Here is a 16,608-nt window from a genome sequence, read left to right as displayed (position 1 = left end):
GTGTCCTCCTGTGCCTACACATGTTCTGTGTGCCAGGTTGGTCTATACCATTGCTTATATATAATCCCAACTATTAGTTTATTTTTTTTTTGTTGTTCTACCAAGTACATGTAGAAATCTTATAAATAACTACTCTAAAAGGTGTATTTGGGGGTTGGTGAGATGTCTCAGTAGTTAAGTGCACTTTGTACTTTTATGGATGATGCTGGTTTAATTCCCAGACCTCAAGCTCACAATCTGTAACTCCAGTTCTAGAGGATCTGTCACCCTCTTCAGGCCTCTTTAGGTACTACATTCATAAGGTGCACATGCATACATGTAATCATATACCTTCATACATAAATAAAATAAAAATAATAAACCTTTGACTTCATTTTGATATTATAACTTGGTACTGTCAGTAACTATGTAATTAAAAATCATGGTATTATTTGTATACATATTTAGTATGCTCGTATCTTCTCAGTGGATTAACACTGTCACCACAGTGCACTGATGCTGTGTGTCTCTACAGCTTCTTGCCTTTTAAAGTCTACAGTTCCTGGAGACCAATATAGGTGAACCATAATTCTTCATCTGTTTGTTGCTATAATATCTTTACATTTACATTCATCCTTTTTTAATCCTCCTGAAACTTGAATATTTTAAGGAAATCGTGCATTTTATAAAAACCTTGCTATCTCACATACCTTTGGGTTTAGCTTTACTTTTCAAAACATATTTGGGGAACAAATTACCGATGTACTGGAACACAAGCCCTCAACATACTGTGCAGTTTCTCTGTGCCTTGCCTCAGTGAAGTGTTCTTTTACTCTTTTTTTAAATTTTGTTTTGTGTTGTACTATTAACCAGTTGGCCATTTTATTAACCATTTTCTTCTTTTTGAATTTGGAGGCTGTGCATTTTTCATTCTTTCATTACATGTCCTAAAAATTTCCACATCTCTCTTTTTGTTTAACTAGAGTTTCCTTTTAGAGTGATTTTAGATACATAGCAACATTGAGCACCCCTGCACCCCCACTATAGAGTGGAGCATTAGTTGCAGTCCATAAACATATATTGACATGCCTCTGTTAGCCAAAGCACAGTTCCTATTAAGGTTTGCTCTTGGCTGCTTTTCTGTGTTTCTAAACCATTCCTCCTCCCCTTCCTCCTGCTTCTCATTTTTGGTTGTCAGTCCTGGAGAGTGCACCCAGGACCACATGCATGCTAGCAAGCATTCTCCTACCAAGTTACTTCTGAACCTTCTTTCTAGGGTCATTTTTCTCTGCCTTTTCTTAAATTGTAGTATTACTATCTTGAGAATCCCATACAATGCATTCTGATAGCATTTACCCCTCTCTCCCGTCCTCCCAGAGTCACCCCCTCTTACTTCCCTACCCACTCAACTTCCAGTCATTGTGGCCATCTTCTTCTGCTCTTCTTCCTCATCTAGTCCACACTTGGGAGTGGAGGTAGGTCCTGCCCTGGAGTGTGCTGACCTACTAGAGTTCATGCCATTAAAGAAACTGACTCTCCTTCTTTTATATTTTTCTAAATTCTTACTACCTCATCAATGTCTACAAAGAAAATCTATTTTTTAGTACTTTCCTGGATTGACGACGTTGTTTTGTAAAAACTTCCTGCTATATACTGTTCAAGATCACCGTTACTAGCAATAGAAGAAGCTAGACTTGCTGTTCAATTATTTCTATCTGAAATTACACAATTACTGTCTGTTATTAATGTTATTATTATTTTTTTACCCCAGGCTACAACTTTGTCCTCTCAGATTAGGAGTGTTTGTAATCACCGACAGTATTCCAAATACTGTGATATAATGTTCTTAAAATACTTATTATTCTGACATTAGTTCAAATGTGCCCACTCACCCCCATTCTGAAGCTAAGCTGTATCTAGCGGAAATACCACAGCATTTGGTTTTACTTTGATTTCCTTGAACAATGATTTTATGGAAGCTAAAGAGAACTATATATTTGAACAAACACTATTTTCTTACCTTGAATTCTGCTTTGCCTGTGTGTTTTGTCTTCACACGTGTAAGCTTTTCTTGTATTTTTGGAGCTGTCAATCTTGCTACTGGACTATGTACCAAGAGCAGTGGCTCCTCTGCTCTTCAGATGTGTGTGCCTTTAGGTTTCTGTTGGCTTCAGATGATTAGAGGAGAAATGAGCACTTGAGATTGCAAAGGATCCAGGATGAATTTTTTACTTAGACTCAGGGGTAAAGAACAAAGACAAAGTGACTTATGTCCCTATCATGTTTTTATTCATGCCCCTGCTATTAATTTGCCAATGGGGGAAATAACATCTCACAGCTACAATTTCTTTCTCATTTCATTCCAACGCTGGAATGTTTAAAATATGTTTTTCCTGCTCTGCCTTCTTCCGTATCCTCCTGTAGTCTCCCAGCCTCCACTCTTCTATTTCTGCAGCCACTCTTCTTCCCTTCCACCCTTCCCTCCCCTTCTTATTCAAGTAAGATATTTAACATGCCTCCAATGGAACGTCTCTTATCAATTTTTTTACTTGTTGTTTTAACATTAGCACCACAATCATGATTAACACCATTTGCATTTACCAACTCTGTTAGTGTTCTTCTCTCTCTCTCTCTCTCTCTCTCTCTCTCTCTCTCTCTCTCTCTTCCTTTCTTTATTTCTTTTGACAAAATACTTGATAGAAGTATCTTAAGGGAGGAAGGCTTGCTTTGGCTTACAGTTTTGAGGTTACAGTCTATCATGGTGGGGAAGACATAGTAGTGAGAGGACAGAGAAGTGGTAGGTCACTTGGTACCTGCAGTCAGGAAGCAGAGAGAGATGAATGGATGCAGTACTCATAGGGTTTTCAGCTCATTCCCCTCTTCAATTCAGTCTGGGAGTCCAGTCCATGTTCAGGGTGGGTGTTCTTTCCTCTCCCACCACAGACATGATGATAATGAAGGTTGACCATTATATATAACTTCCCAGGAATACTGGTTCATATGGTAAAAGCTAGATAAAATTTGTGGCAAATCAAATAGTCAGGCCAGATGAAATGGCATTCCATTGTAATTCTGTTGCATGGGAGTCTGAGGCTGGAGGATCACAGCAAGTTGGAGATCAGCCTGGCCTACATAGTGAGTGCAATGGAGGCCTGGGATATGTGGCTGAATCCTTTCTGAAAAAGAAAGAAGAAAGGGAGGGAGGGGAAGAAGGGATGGAAGGATGGAGAGATGGAGAGATGGAGGACGGAGGGAGGGCGGAAGAAAGGAAGGACGGAAGGAGACAGACTGGAGTGTGACAAGATCCTTGGTCCTCAGTAGAGTTCCCGTGCTCTCTCTTGTAGATTTCTCCATCGTGGTTGGTGTGCTCTTCCCGCTGGCAGTCATATTTACGGTGGTTGCTATGGTGATCTGGCACCAAAGTGCCAGAAGGAAGCAGAAGAGAGTTCAGAGTTAAGTCTTCCTGTTATGGTGGACCCTTTAACCTCTACTGCATTTAACATTGGATTCTACAACTTAATTCTTCAGGTTTAATTTTATTTTACTTCAAATATTGAGAAAAGCACACAGCTATGCTTTTCATGGACCAGAGACTAGGTATCCCTTTGACTAGGCAATCTCTTCCAGCCAGATACATATCTTTTTCTCCTCGGAGTGGCTATTTTCATAATTAATAACAACAGTGACACTGGGCCTCATTATTAAATAGTTTTGCATTTATGATAAGAATAGAAGAGAGCATATTCATTGATTGACAGTTGTCTAGGATTGGTCTTAGGCTTTTCTATCATCTCACTTAATCTTTGAGAGGACTTCATGCAGCAGCTGCAGTCTTCCTTCTCTCTGGATAAAATATGACTTCTATGCCTCTTAAGGCTATGGAACTCACTTTTAATGAGTGTAGGGGAGACAGAAAGCTTACCAGTGTGAGAAGTTGAGGCTTCATTGGTATGCAGATCCTTTCTCTTACAAATACCATCTTAACACAGCAAGATTATTTTCTATCTTTTCTAAGACTGACTTATTTTGGTGGAACTTATTTCATACAGAATGACTCAGGGAAATACTTAATGAATCAAAAATAATAAAATGTCACAATTTTGATAAAAGTTGGCTTAACATCATCATCATTATGGATCAAGAAACAAAAAGAAAATGTCTAGTAGTAGTTATAAATCACAGGATAATAATGGTAGATAACTTGCAACTAACAGCTGAGGGATGTGCTGGGAAACCCAGAAGCCCAGTAGTGGAACATGGCACAGTGGACAGAGGAAGTTGTCCATCCTCTGTTGAGTCTTTCTGGCATGTTGATGGTGCTGTTTAGTTCACAGGACTTGTTTTCACTTACAGGCCGCTGTCCACCACAGATGCCAAGCTGCATAAGCAGAAGTGTAAACCCCCAAAGATGAAGGCAGTTCAACCCCAGGAGGTGAGTTCAGGTTTGGACTGTTTTAGATATATATTTGTGATGGCCCAAGTTTATGATTTACTCCCTTCTTATATTATTCCGACCGTGTGTCTGCCATTTGGGTGCCTCGAAATCTATCCCATCAGCAGATAGCAAGGACTGTGAGCTCTATGCCCACTTGCACAGTCAACTTCCCCTAGTGTTTTGTTAACACAAAAAAAGAATCTTCAAAAAAAGCCCTTGATGAAAGGGCTTATGAAACACAAAGAGAATAAAGGAGAGAAATGTTGACAGCTTCTCCCTCCTTGCCTTCCCTGTCCCTCCCTGTCCCTCTTTGCCACCTATCCCCTAGCCCACTCCCTCTCACTCTGTCCACTTTGACTCATTAATTATCACTCCTGGTAAACACCTCTATACATAAAATGATGTGTGTGTTTGTATGATCAACCATGTAACATGCATGACACTTACAGCCCTTGCCATGTCTTATGTGTTTAGGGCTTTGAGCTGAAGTAGACTGATAGCATAGCATCAGTGCTGATGATAGTGACACTTTCCTGGAAGTGCTGGGGAGATTCTCCTATAAATGCTACAACTGGGCTGCTGGCTTCTCTTCTGCTGGCTGTGCTTCGGCACCTGGTGCTTTTGGTGTAAAGTTTGACTCCTTTATTTTAGATGAGTCAGATGAAGAAGCTCCATGTGTCTGATCCACCCATGGAAGAGAATGAGCCTCCACCAAATGTCGTGAGTTAGCAACTTATCTTCTCTTTCATCCAGTCCAACTTCAAGGAAATGTTCCTTAAAGATATCACCCCACAGTGTTCAACTATTGATTCAGAAGAATGTTGAGATTTGCGTGCATTTAATATAAAATATAAATTCTTCTGCAAAACTTTTTTTTAATGCTAAATGGAGGAATATATGCCTCTACATTTTTACTTCTGAATTCACTCCCTACATTAAGAACCTTCTCAGAAGTGGCAGTTGATAAGGGAGAATATTCATTTCTTAGCTGGGGTTTCTATTGCTGAGTTAAAACATCATGACCAAAAAGAACTTGGAGGAAAGGATTTATTTCAGCTTATAGCTTATATGTCCATCACTGAGGGTAACCGGGGCGGGAGCAGAAGCCAAGGAGAAAGGCTGTTGTCTGGATTGCTTTCAATGGCTTGCCCAACCTGCTTTCTTATACAAGTCAAGACTGCCTGTCCAAGGCATTAAGTTGGCAAAAACTAATCAGTATAATTCTTCTGCTCCATAGAATCCATTTTTAGTCCAGGTTGATGCAGAAAAAAAAATAGCACAGGCAATATAGATTAAACAGTATTTATTTCTGCCCATTCTTGAGACTAGGAATTCTAACATTGAGGATCTGGAAGATCCTGGTGTCCGGTGAGGATGGCTTCCTGGTCTATCAATTGGGGGTGGATGTGGAATGGAGAGGGAAGTGGGGAGGAGAGAAAGAATAGACAAAGAAGAGCCACAATCATCTCTTTGTATCTTCACTGATCTCATTCTGAGAACTCCACCCACAAGATGTGAATGCCACCAATCCTAACCGTCATGCTGGGAATTAGGACATTAACATATGGTTTGTGTGGATGCAAAAAGTAATCCACAGTACCCATTGTCATCACAAGGCTGTTGACATGGTGCTTATATCTGGATTATAGGCAGGCAACTAAATGAAAGTGTCAAACTCATCGGTTTAGAATTACTTGCATGATTAAGTCTCCAGAGTCTCTGTCCTTGAAGAGTGAAACATATTCAGTATGTGCACACACTTTGAAGAACCTACTCCAAGCTGATTTTCCCTTTTTATCTTCTCACTAGCTAATCACAAAGCCAGATTTCCCACCACCACCAATTCCTGTTTCCTTGTAAGTATCAGATGATCACTGGTGGATTTTCTGTCTCCTGGCTCTAACCCACAGTCTCTGTCACTCCTGAGGCCACCCTAACCTCATCATAGCACATTTGTTCTGGAGAACCTGGAAAGGCGAGGCCTCCTTCTATAGTGATTTCACATGGCTACTGAATCTTTATTATGACAAAATAGTGCTTGTATTTCATAACTGTTGAGAAATAATTAATATGTCTATTGTATAAAGTAAATGTCTTCCAAGAATTGTTTCTGGATGCTCATTCTAGAGGACTTAGGATTAGATATTTATGAAATGATGGTTATTTTTATAAGAGGTAAAGGATGGGAAGTAGAGGCGTGAAGGCAAGTTGGAATAAGTCAAGTGTTTTTTAAGTAAAAGGCAGAATCCATCTACTCATGAGTAGTTCCCTGTGCCTAGCCCTTTGTTGTATGTAAAAGAAGAAGAGCCAACGTTCCTTTTGTCAAGATGTTTTGCAGTTTTAGTGAGCAAACAAGTTACACATGCCCGGTGTCTAGCTCATCAAATATTATTTGTGTCAAATTGTGTGATGTTAATGAGAAAACATTGTGATACATTGTGATGTCAATGTGAATGTAGCTGGTGAAGCAGAAGACCCTTGAGGAAATTGGGTGGCCCCTAAGTGAGTAGTGAGGAGGTAGGAAGTAATTTCATAAAGTAAGCTTGGCAAGGATGGGGAAAGCATGCCATTTCTACTGGCTGACTTATTTTTCTGTTTTACCCTAGTGACACAAAAATCACTTTATTTTCCTATTTTCAAAATAAGCCCACTTCTTCACCCACTTAAGAGAACTACAATGAGACTATTATTGTCTTGTATCACCCCAGTGCCAAGGAGAAAAGCCCCAACCATGTGTTCTAAGGTGTTTACTCTGGGGCAGGGACTGACACCAAGTGTCTTGATTGTAAGGTTTTCAATAACCAAGAAAGGGCAGACTGAAAAATCCCAGCTGCAAAGCTGTGGTGACCCCAGTTCCTCACTTTCTCATACTAATGCACAAGAACTGTGTGAATAGATACACTATCCCTCAGAAAGCTTGCCTACATCCATAACTCCCTCTGTATCTCATCCTCTTACTAGGCTGCTTGCCATGGTCTACTTTCCCAGGGCCATAATCCCTCCTGCCTCTGTCCTCCTTCTGCTAACTGCCCACAGGAGCATTTGAATCCCAGAGTGAGAGCTGTCTCTCACCTTCCCTCCTGACCTTCTGCTGTTCCTAATTCTTCATTGTTGATGCATTAAATAGTTTATAACATAGAGAGCAGAGTTTCAAGGAATTCTTTCAGTTTTCTTATTAGCTTCACCTTATATCTATCCTAAATTTTTAGGATACTTGGATCATCCAAGAGGTCTTTCTTTCTATAAGGGACTCAAACACAAAAGTCTAAGGCAGGGTTGACGATCACATGATCAGGTTGGAAGCCTGGATGTTTTGGTGGAAAAGAGATACGCTCACTTCCTTATTACTATTGCTCTCGATACTCAAAGGTTAGCATTGCCTGGTTTGCACTGTATTTGGAAGAGGTTAAAATTTGCAAGAGAGATGCACTTTTGAGAATCTTTGTCATAGTTTAAATAATCTCCTTTCCATACTCCTAGGAAGATGGCTAAGGAAATATATAAACTATAAAACTCTAATTAGTTGATCACCCACTTCTTTGTTTTACTATGATGTTGACTGCTTAAATACCTTTGACAACCTTAACTTCCTAATTTGGAAGGGATTGAATTATAAGAAACTGGGAGAGGGTGCATTCATTATTAAGTAAGTAGCAATGTCTTGATTCTTTTAACTTGTCAAATCAGAACATCAAGTTAAGAAAAAAAATATGTAAGTACTTCCTCTTCTATATGTCTTTGATACCCTTTCTTCTAAAGTTTTGACTAACTATGCTATTTTGGGAGTTTCCTACAATACAGTAAAATGCTTTGTTTAAAAAAAATTAATCGCAGATTAATTAATTAATTAATTTGTATGCTAACTATTGGCGTGGTTAAAGTGAGATTCCCTTTTTTAAATAGAGAGTGGTTCAGTTAAAGAAATGAACATAAACTAGAAGTTATAAACTGGTGACATACAGGCAAGATTTGAATTGCAGATGTGTTTTATTTGGTCTAAATCAAAGATCCTGACCACACAGCTCTTTTTTTAAAAAAAAAAAATTGTTTTGAGTTTATGAGAAATAATTTTTAAATTGTGAGATCTTGCATAAACATCCAGATTCCTGGATTGTAAAAAAATAATCAGATGGCCTGTCAACAACAGAATCACACTGCCCATAACATCTTCAGCTTCATGGACAGATGGTAGAATAAATATGGTTGGCTGGGTACCAAATACTCCCCTGACTTGCTTTCAGAATCCTGATTTTATCTAGCTGTTCATTTTTAGAACAATGGATGTAACTCCATACATGCTATGCTAACCCACTTGTAACAATCAAAATTTCCTTGCCAGTGATTTGTAAGTGAATGGGTAACCCCCCCCCCCCATTTTGTTCCTGTGAGCTGAGGGAGGGGGTATGTTGGAAAATTTCTGAGGAATGTTTCCCCATTCATCCTTTCTTCTGGTTGTTGACATCTGGTACTGCTGCAGCTGTGCTGTGATCTGAAGACAAGGATGGTGTGGACAAGATAGAGCAGAAAGATAAACAGAATTCAGCTGAACTTCCTAAGATGTTATTGAACTGGTAGATTAACAACTCTTGAACTGGGTCCACTTTTTGCTGGGACATTTTGTACAATCAATAAATTTTCCTTGTTGTCCAAACCATGTCGAGTTGGGTTTTCTCTCCTGAAGTTGCAGTCACTCTAATGCGTGAATTAGCTTTGCCATTACCAACGTGCCTGCTCTCCTGTTACCATGGTCGCATTTTCCTTTATTGTATTTGTGCTGTTACCGTCATTGCCAACATCATTTGCCCCATCAGTGTCTTTACTCTGAATCTCAAGAGAACAGTTCAGCGTCCAATGATTCTAGAGTCCACCTACCAAACAATTCTCATTAATGGAGCCCTTCTTTCCACGAGGAAGTTTCTTAACTATGGAGCTACTTAAGTATGGTTGAATCTTGGGGATAAGACTATAAACTTAGAACACCTGGATATGCATTCCTATTTCCTATGAAGTCTTAACCTGCTTATGAGTAACCTTTACACTCCTGACCTTGTTGTTTCTGTTCATTTATTTGCATGTTTCCTTGTGTTAATAACTCTTCCCAGCCACACACAGATTTACTTTATCCCTTTTAACAAACTACATTTATTTGCTCTCTCTCTCTCTCGCTCTCTCTCTCTCTCTCTCTCTCTCTCTCTCTCCCTCTCTCTCTCTCTCTCTGTCTCTCTCTGTCTCTCTGTCTCTCTCTCTCTGTCTCTGTGTGTGTGTGTGTGTGTGCGCGCGCGCGCACGCTGGCCAGAGGACAGCTTGCAGGAGTTAGTTGTCTCCATCTACCATCCACCGTGTGGGCCCTTTACTCACTGAGTTATCTTGCTGGCCCACACATTATGTAGAGTGTGCATGTGTGAAGTGATGTGTGTATGTTGTGTGTGTGTTCACACACTCATGCATGCATGCATATGGAGCTCAGGAAACAATTTAATAAAGTCAGGTATTTCCATTCATCTTTATGTAGGTTCTAGGGATTGAACTCAGTCCACCAGGCTTGCTCTGCAAGCTCCTTTACCTTCTGAACCATCTCACCAGCCCTCAAATTATCTTTTATGATGTTGGCTAATTAAAAATCTTGATCCTAGAACTTTCAAGTAGCCACTTGTCATGCATGGAGCTAGAAATAAATCATATACTCACAAAGAGCAGTGTTTGGACATGCTGTGGTTTGGTAAATGATGTTACTTTCTCCTTGATCAACCAAATAGTTCAAAAGTTCCTAACACATTTAAACAGCTCTACTCACAGAGGACCTCTTTTATGTTCTCTCTTTCTCTGTTCTTTGTTTCTCTCTTTTTGAAAATGTAGTGGCACAGCCAAGCTACTTGAGATAGCCAACAGCCAGTCCCTTCATTTATCTCACACACTCTTTCACTGTTCTTTGTCTGACTCCTTGGTGGGTTTGGAGAACTTCAGTTTGTTTTCACAATTACTGATTTTATGTTGTCAATATTCTTCCTTAATTTCAATTTGTTTTGTCATTGTTTATCATATTTGCTTATACAGCAGCAATAATCAATTTCAAAAATGTTTAGTGCTAAAATTAATGCAGTATCTCTTCTCAGACTTTTTGGGTAAGGATAGGGGCAAACTTTATGTGATGGACAATCATACAGACATCATCTTCCAGAGGTTCCTTGTGTTGAAGTCGGGGTTACTGGAAGAATAGGCTTTGTCTGAAAAGGATTGCTAGCAAATTGATTATGGAGTGTGTTCATGCTATCATTGGTGTGATGGGAAATGAGGAAGCAAGATCAGGCAGCATGAGGAAAGGGCCTTAATATGCCTCAGGGAAGGCTTCAACTGACCACACTCCAGCTCTGATCATGGAGTCCTTCTCTAATGTCAATCAACCACAAATACCTGCTGCTCGAATCAAAGATGAGACCTTGGGCAGAATGACTTTTGTAAGCAGGAACAATTTCCACGAAAGGTTAAGCACTCTTTGCAGACAACACTGGTAACCACTGGGGGATTTTTCGATGCTGGATGGGTATCTTGGCAATCACGCTAGCCGATTTTATTTATTTCTACTTATTTCCTTACACTTCATGGTTTCTGATTTGCCTTTCAATGAATACTTTTCAATGTGGCTACCTGTCAGGCAGTAGCCAGGGATGACTATCAGCTGACAACATGATTCACTAATGGCTTATGCCACAAGAGCAAACCCCAAATAGTGTTTGTTAGTTCTACTTAAGCATAGTTCATCATAATTACCAAGTTTCACAAGAGCCATGACACTGCAAAAAATAAATAAATAAATAAATCATGGCAGTGGCTATTTCCCTTCTTAATATCCACCTCTGGTACCCTGCCATGATTGGAAGAGACCCAAATTGAGCATCTTAGTTGAGATGGGGCATCTCTGCAATTACAGCACTTAAAATGTATTCCATATGCTCACTCATTCCCAGCCTCATTGTGTTGATTAATGGGTCTGAGGATCTGTTCTCCAGATGCACCCTTCCAGAGATAAAGCAGTAGAGTTGTGTATGGTGGTGGAGAACAGGATGTTGAGTTTGAGTGCTTCAGGAAGCCCTGGCAGTGGGGCTGGATGCTGGCTCAAGTTTGGTTTAGTGCAAACAGTACCATCATGCCAGAGGCAGAGATGAGATGGGTACCCCTCTCTATGAGGTGAGCTGGAAATTTTGATTACATAGCCACCAAGTCTCCTTCTCTATGCTTTTGCTTCAGCTACCTAAGTTAATTTCCCACTATTTTTTATTTCATAAAATATCTATACCATAAAATATATGATTCAGTGGCTTTGCCTACATTCACAATACCATGCAACTGTGACAGCTGGAAGGTTCTAGACTTTGGTTATCCTCTCAGAGTGTTTTTATCCATTGAACAGCAGCTCCTCATTACTCATTCTTTCAGTCACCAGAAATCTCTATTTTGGTTTCTATTTCTGTGAATTTACCACCCCAAATACTTTGTGTGAGATCGTGTGTGTGTGTGTGTGTGTGTGTGTGTGTGTGTGTGTGTGTGTGTGATTACATGCCTGGATCATTTCCCTTAGTACAATGTTTTCAAGCTTCACCCATTGTTACAGCACTTACCTTAGGCCACAACATTTTTTTAAGCTTATTACACCTAATCCCTCTTACTGTATGTATTTCCTGCTTCAGATCGCAGATTATATATATATATGCCTCTATGAGCTTGTACACATCAATACCACTTTCATTCCTGTTCATTTTTTAGCCAAAATAATGCCTTCTACTTTTCATCTTGACTTATATTTCTTGGAAACAAACCTAAGTTGATGATTTTATACTTTCTATTCCTAATAGTGTACAAACTTCATTTTAAATTTGAGTTTACAACAAAAAATATATTGAAGGTTGTTTGAGGAACAATGTGTCTGTCTTCACTCATGTATTGACATCTTAGTTCTGTAACCACCATGGGAAAGATAATTTAAGGAAGTTCACAAATTCACTTAAGTGAAAAAAGTAAACAGAAAAAAATGACTATGGTTATCAGTTTCCCATGATGTTCCACTAACTTTCTTAAAAGTGACAGCCACTGACCTGCAAAAGTTGTGATAGTTCTCTTAGAGAAATCTTCCATTCAAGCTAAGTATTATGACTCAGCAGAGGGACCCCTGGCCCCCTTCCCCCTCATAAGTCAATGCACACCACTAAATTGACCTTCTAAACTCTTTGGCTGCCATGGTAATTTGCCAAGACATGGGTGTCTTTTGTGCCTATAATTGGCATGGAGCCTTCAGCATCCAGCTTCAAGGAAGACTTCTTTAATCTTTCATGCTATTAGCAAGACTGTGCAAAGCCACCAAAAAGCTGAAGGGTCAAAGGGACAGAAAAGGGAACTTGAGAGGAAAATGTGCTAGAATGATGAAGAGAAGAAATAGGAAGATGTAGAAAAGGAGAACATTCATGGCAGAGGGTACACAGCACTCAGGAAGGACCAGCAGCCATCCTTCTACTGTCAACAGCCAGCTTTCAGCCTGATGCAAATCATTTAAACATGCTGAACACCTTCAGATCTGCTCATCTATTAAATGAGATAAAATTCATAATTTTTCAACTGGCAAGGATGGTTCTATAGTTTGAATATTGAGTGTCCGTCTGCAAAGGTCTATCAAGTAAAAGGCTTGGTGCTTTTGGAAAGGGGTGTAATTTTTAAGAGGTGGAGCCAGAGGGGAGGCAGTCAGGTCACTGAGGATCCTGTTGAAGGGAGTTGTGAGACCCTGGCCCCACTACTTGTTCTCCCCTTTGCACCTCAGACATGAGGTGAATGACTATGTTTTCCTCCCTGTTAATTATGGGCTCAAAGCAATATGGCTAACTGACCATCAACTGAAACCTCTAACAAATAGACATCTTCTATTTATTAGTTGATCATTCTGGTGATTGTCATAGTTGCCTCTTATTAGCACAGAACATTTTCTAAGAATCATGTATAGGCAGTATAGAACAAAAAAAGTGCTGGGTATGGTGGCACATGCCTTTAATCCCAGCACTCGGGAGGCAGACGCAGGTGGATCTCTGTGAGTTTGAGGCCAACCTGGGCTACAGAGTGAGTTCCAGGACAGGAACCAAAACTACACAGAGAAACCCTGTCTCGAAAAAAAAATTAAGAAAAGAGAAAAAGAAAAGAAAAGAAAAAGAAAAATATATAGGGAGGTATTCTGATAATTTGGAAAGGTAGAAGGCATATATACATTAATGGCTTATCAAAAAGATAAGTATTATTAAATGTCAATCACAGAGCCACTCCATATAGGTTCTTTTGTCATACATATTTGTGGAGGATGTAGATTTGGAATATTTAATAGTGATTGCTACATTTCTTGATACATTCTTTGATTATTCCTTTATTTCCACTTTGGTGTGCTTTTAGAATTTTCTTCATATCCCTTGTCAGCTTTCTACTATTTCAATTAAATTTAAGTCTCAGTTAGAACTTCTATATCAAATTGAATTCTCTCCTTGCTTTGAGGCTATGTAGAGCAATGATTTTGGATTTCTACCATGGGGAATCAACAAACAATAAATTTGCAAAACTTTTTTAGAGAAAAAATTGCAGCCAATTGTAGATTTGTTCTTTTAAACAGGATAACATAATATAGTAACACAAGCAGACAAATGTGCCATGCTTTCTTTGTATAGTATGTTCATTTAACTTTATAGCAATCTTACATAAAAATTGTCAAATGTTTCAATTGAGAAAGTTGAGATAAAGATGAAAATAGGTGATTTTCTCTCACATCATGTAGCTACTGTGTTGAAATAGCACACAAACTTAGCTCTCCTTCATGCACACTTTTTCTTTCAGTACCAAAGATCAAACCCTGAAGGCCATGCATACTAGGCAAGAACTCTACCACTGAGCCACACCCTTCACACCTCCTTCAAATTCACTATCTGCATCACCATGTTGCCAACTGAAAAACTATTTTGCACAAAAAAACACATGTAATACCATAATGTTAAATATGCAAATTCTATTTTATCTCTAATAATAATGGTTATAGACATTTCATGATTAATATTCACTGTGTCAACTAACCAAAGGCTTCCTTTAAAGCTTAACATGTTTGCAATTTTGCTTATCTGTTTCTTTTCCTTAGTTCACCAACATAAATGTTTACAAGCCTCCACTTACCATGTTGATATTAGGGCCAAACTGTTGAACCTCTTTTCATGCTGTCCAACATGGTCCTTAAGCCTTGTGTAAATAAATATAACGATAAAATAATTGCTGAAATAAGGATAAATGTCTACAAGGAAGCACAGAGGGGATGTTTACCAGAAAAGTGAAGAAGAAACTTGTCAATAGAGTTATCATGTGAATCTGGAATTATATTTGGTCATATACTCATAAAGGAAAATGGCCTTCCAGAGAGATACTAGGATTAATAATGGTCATGTTCCCAACAAAGGTATAGCATGTTCAGGGTACTGCATGCAGATCATTAAGTCTACTAGTGAACCCAAGAGCTTTGTTTAAAGTAGCATTTCTGTGTTTATATATGACATTCTTTAAATGTATACACACATTATGCATACATAAAATAAAAACAACAACTTTATAACACAAAGGAAAAAAGTTAAAAATAAGGAATCTTCAGAAATTTTAAAGCCAGACTAAATGAGATGCTTGAAGTATCAAACACAGTGCTACATGTTTATGAGCAACACTCGTTACCCAGAAATACTCAAAAAACAAGTATTAATTAAAGAGGAAAGAGAAGTAAGTGCAGCCAGTGCAAGACCCCCACAGTGCCCATAAAGTGAGAGCAAAAAAGGCTGTGATGAAAAACAGGAAAACCACAGAAGGGAAGCAGGACCAGTGAGCTGGAACACACAGAGCGAGCCTGGTTCTTCTTGCTCTGAGACCTGAAACTTTTCAGGACGTCTTTGCAGTTGGATAAAGCTAGATGACCTGCCTATATCTTTTGTCTAGATTCTCACCTGGTGGCCTATGGACACACTGTAAATGCAGTCAGTGGTTCTTTACATGACCTACACTCAGATCACAGGATCACACCCATTTGGAAAGGCACCCTAACAGAGAGTTAAAATAGGGCATCCATCATGTCATCCATGCCCTTCATTGTTAGCTATGAATAAAGACCCCCGCCATTCATCTTCCCTTCCCTTCTCTTGTTTCTTTGTTGAGACAGTGTTTCACTGCCTAGTCCAAGCTGCAATAATTCATGATCTCCCTGCCTCAATCTTAGTGTTGGAATTACAGGCAAGTGAATAAATGTTTCCCATTGAACTGAATTCTATTGATTGAGAACCCAAATAGTAGCTTTAATATTCATAGCACTGAGCAAATAAAAAAAAAGACCCTGATACTTTCTCTTGTCTGTGAAATTTAGTTATAGTGATTTTACTGATTGTGGATACATTTTGTATCACTATACAGTCATTATTTTCAACATCTTAAACATCTACATTTTGGTTCCTGAAATTATGGACATCAGAAGTAGAAATTCTGAAATATAGAAAATAGGAATATCAAAAATCATGACATTCCCCCTCCCTGTAAAATCAAACATAAAGAAATACTTAAAAGACCTGTGTCTACTTACTTGTTTATTCATCCTTAGACTTATTGTGCTTTTTGGATAGTTTATACTTATTGAGTGTATAAGAATACTTATACTCCTATCCTTATAATGCCTTTATTTGTCATTTAAAATGATATTAAATAATGAAGTAATATAAAAACTCCTTCATGTTCCAAAACAATCAACTTTGAAAGTATTTATCATATAATGATGGTGCCTGACCAAATGTAGACATACAAATTTTCTGTGTAGTATTACAACACTAGCATTTCATACTATTAGTATTCTGTACCACCTTGAGAGGGGCCTGTGCTTTCAATGTGGAATTCCTAAGGACGTGACTGTAAAGCACTTCTCCGGTGCATATTTGTCAGACGTGGCCTCTTAAACTGACCGAGGCACTTCTTGTTTTGTTGAAACTGGAGCTAACATACAAATAGAAATTTTGAGTTCTTCAGTTAATCTACAGAATGTGTATCTTTCCCTAATGATTGACTCAGATGACCTCAGAATAACTCAGCTTCAGAGACCAGTAAGGTTGCATGCATTGGGGTCTCACCAGAAAAACCATGTGATCTGTGCAGTCTAGACT

At 38.8% G+C, this 16,608-nt stretch overlaps 1 protein-coding gene across 1 annotated transcript in view; it reads left to right on the top strand.

The window, feature by feature from the left end:
• Adam28 (ADAM metallopeptidase domain 28) overlaps window positions 1-6,274 on the top strand; it is a 57,670-nt gene extending 51,396 nt beyond the window's left edge. The window contains exons 19-22 of the mRNA XM_036199981.1: window positions 3,324-3,431; window positions 4,314-4,411; window positions 5,066-5,134; window positions 6,224-6,274. Coding sequence (XP_036055874.1) covers window positions 3,324-3,431; window positions 4,314-4,411; window positions 5,066-5,134; window positions 6,224-6,274 — 326 coding nt within the window. The remainder of the gene's footprint in view (window positions 1-3,323; window positions 3,432-4,313; window positions 4,412-5,065; window positions 5,135-6,223) is intronic.
• Window positions 6,275-16,608: the final 10,334 nt, after the last annotated feature.

This window comes from Onychomys torridus, chromosome 9 (assembly GCF_903995425.1).
Source record: "Onychomys torridus chromosome 9, mOncTor1.1, whole genome shotgun sequence".
NCBI classification, from domain to species: domain Eukaryota; kingdom Metazoa; phylum Chordata; class Mammalia; order Rodentia; family Cricetidae; genus Onychomys; species Onychomys torridus.
Note: the sequence above shows the minus strand (reverse complement) of the source record. Positions and strands in the feature narration are given on the sequence as shown.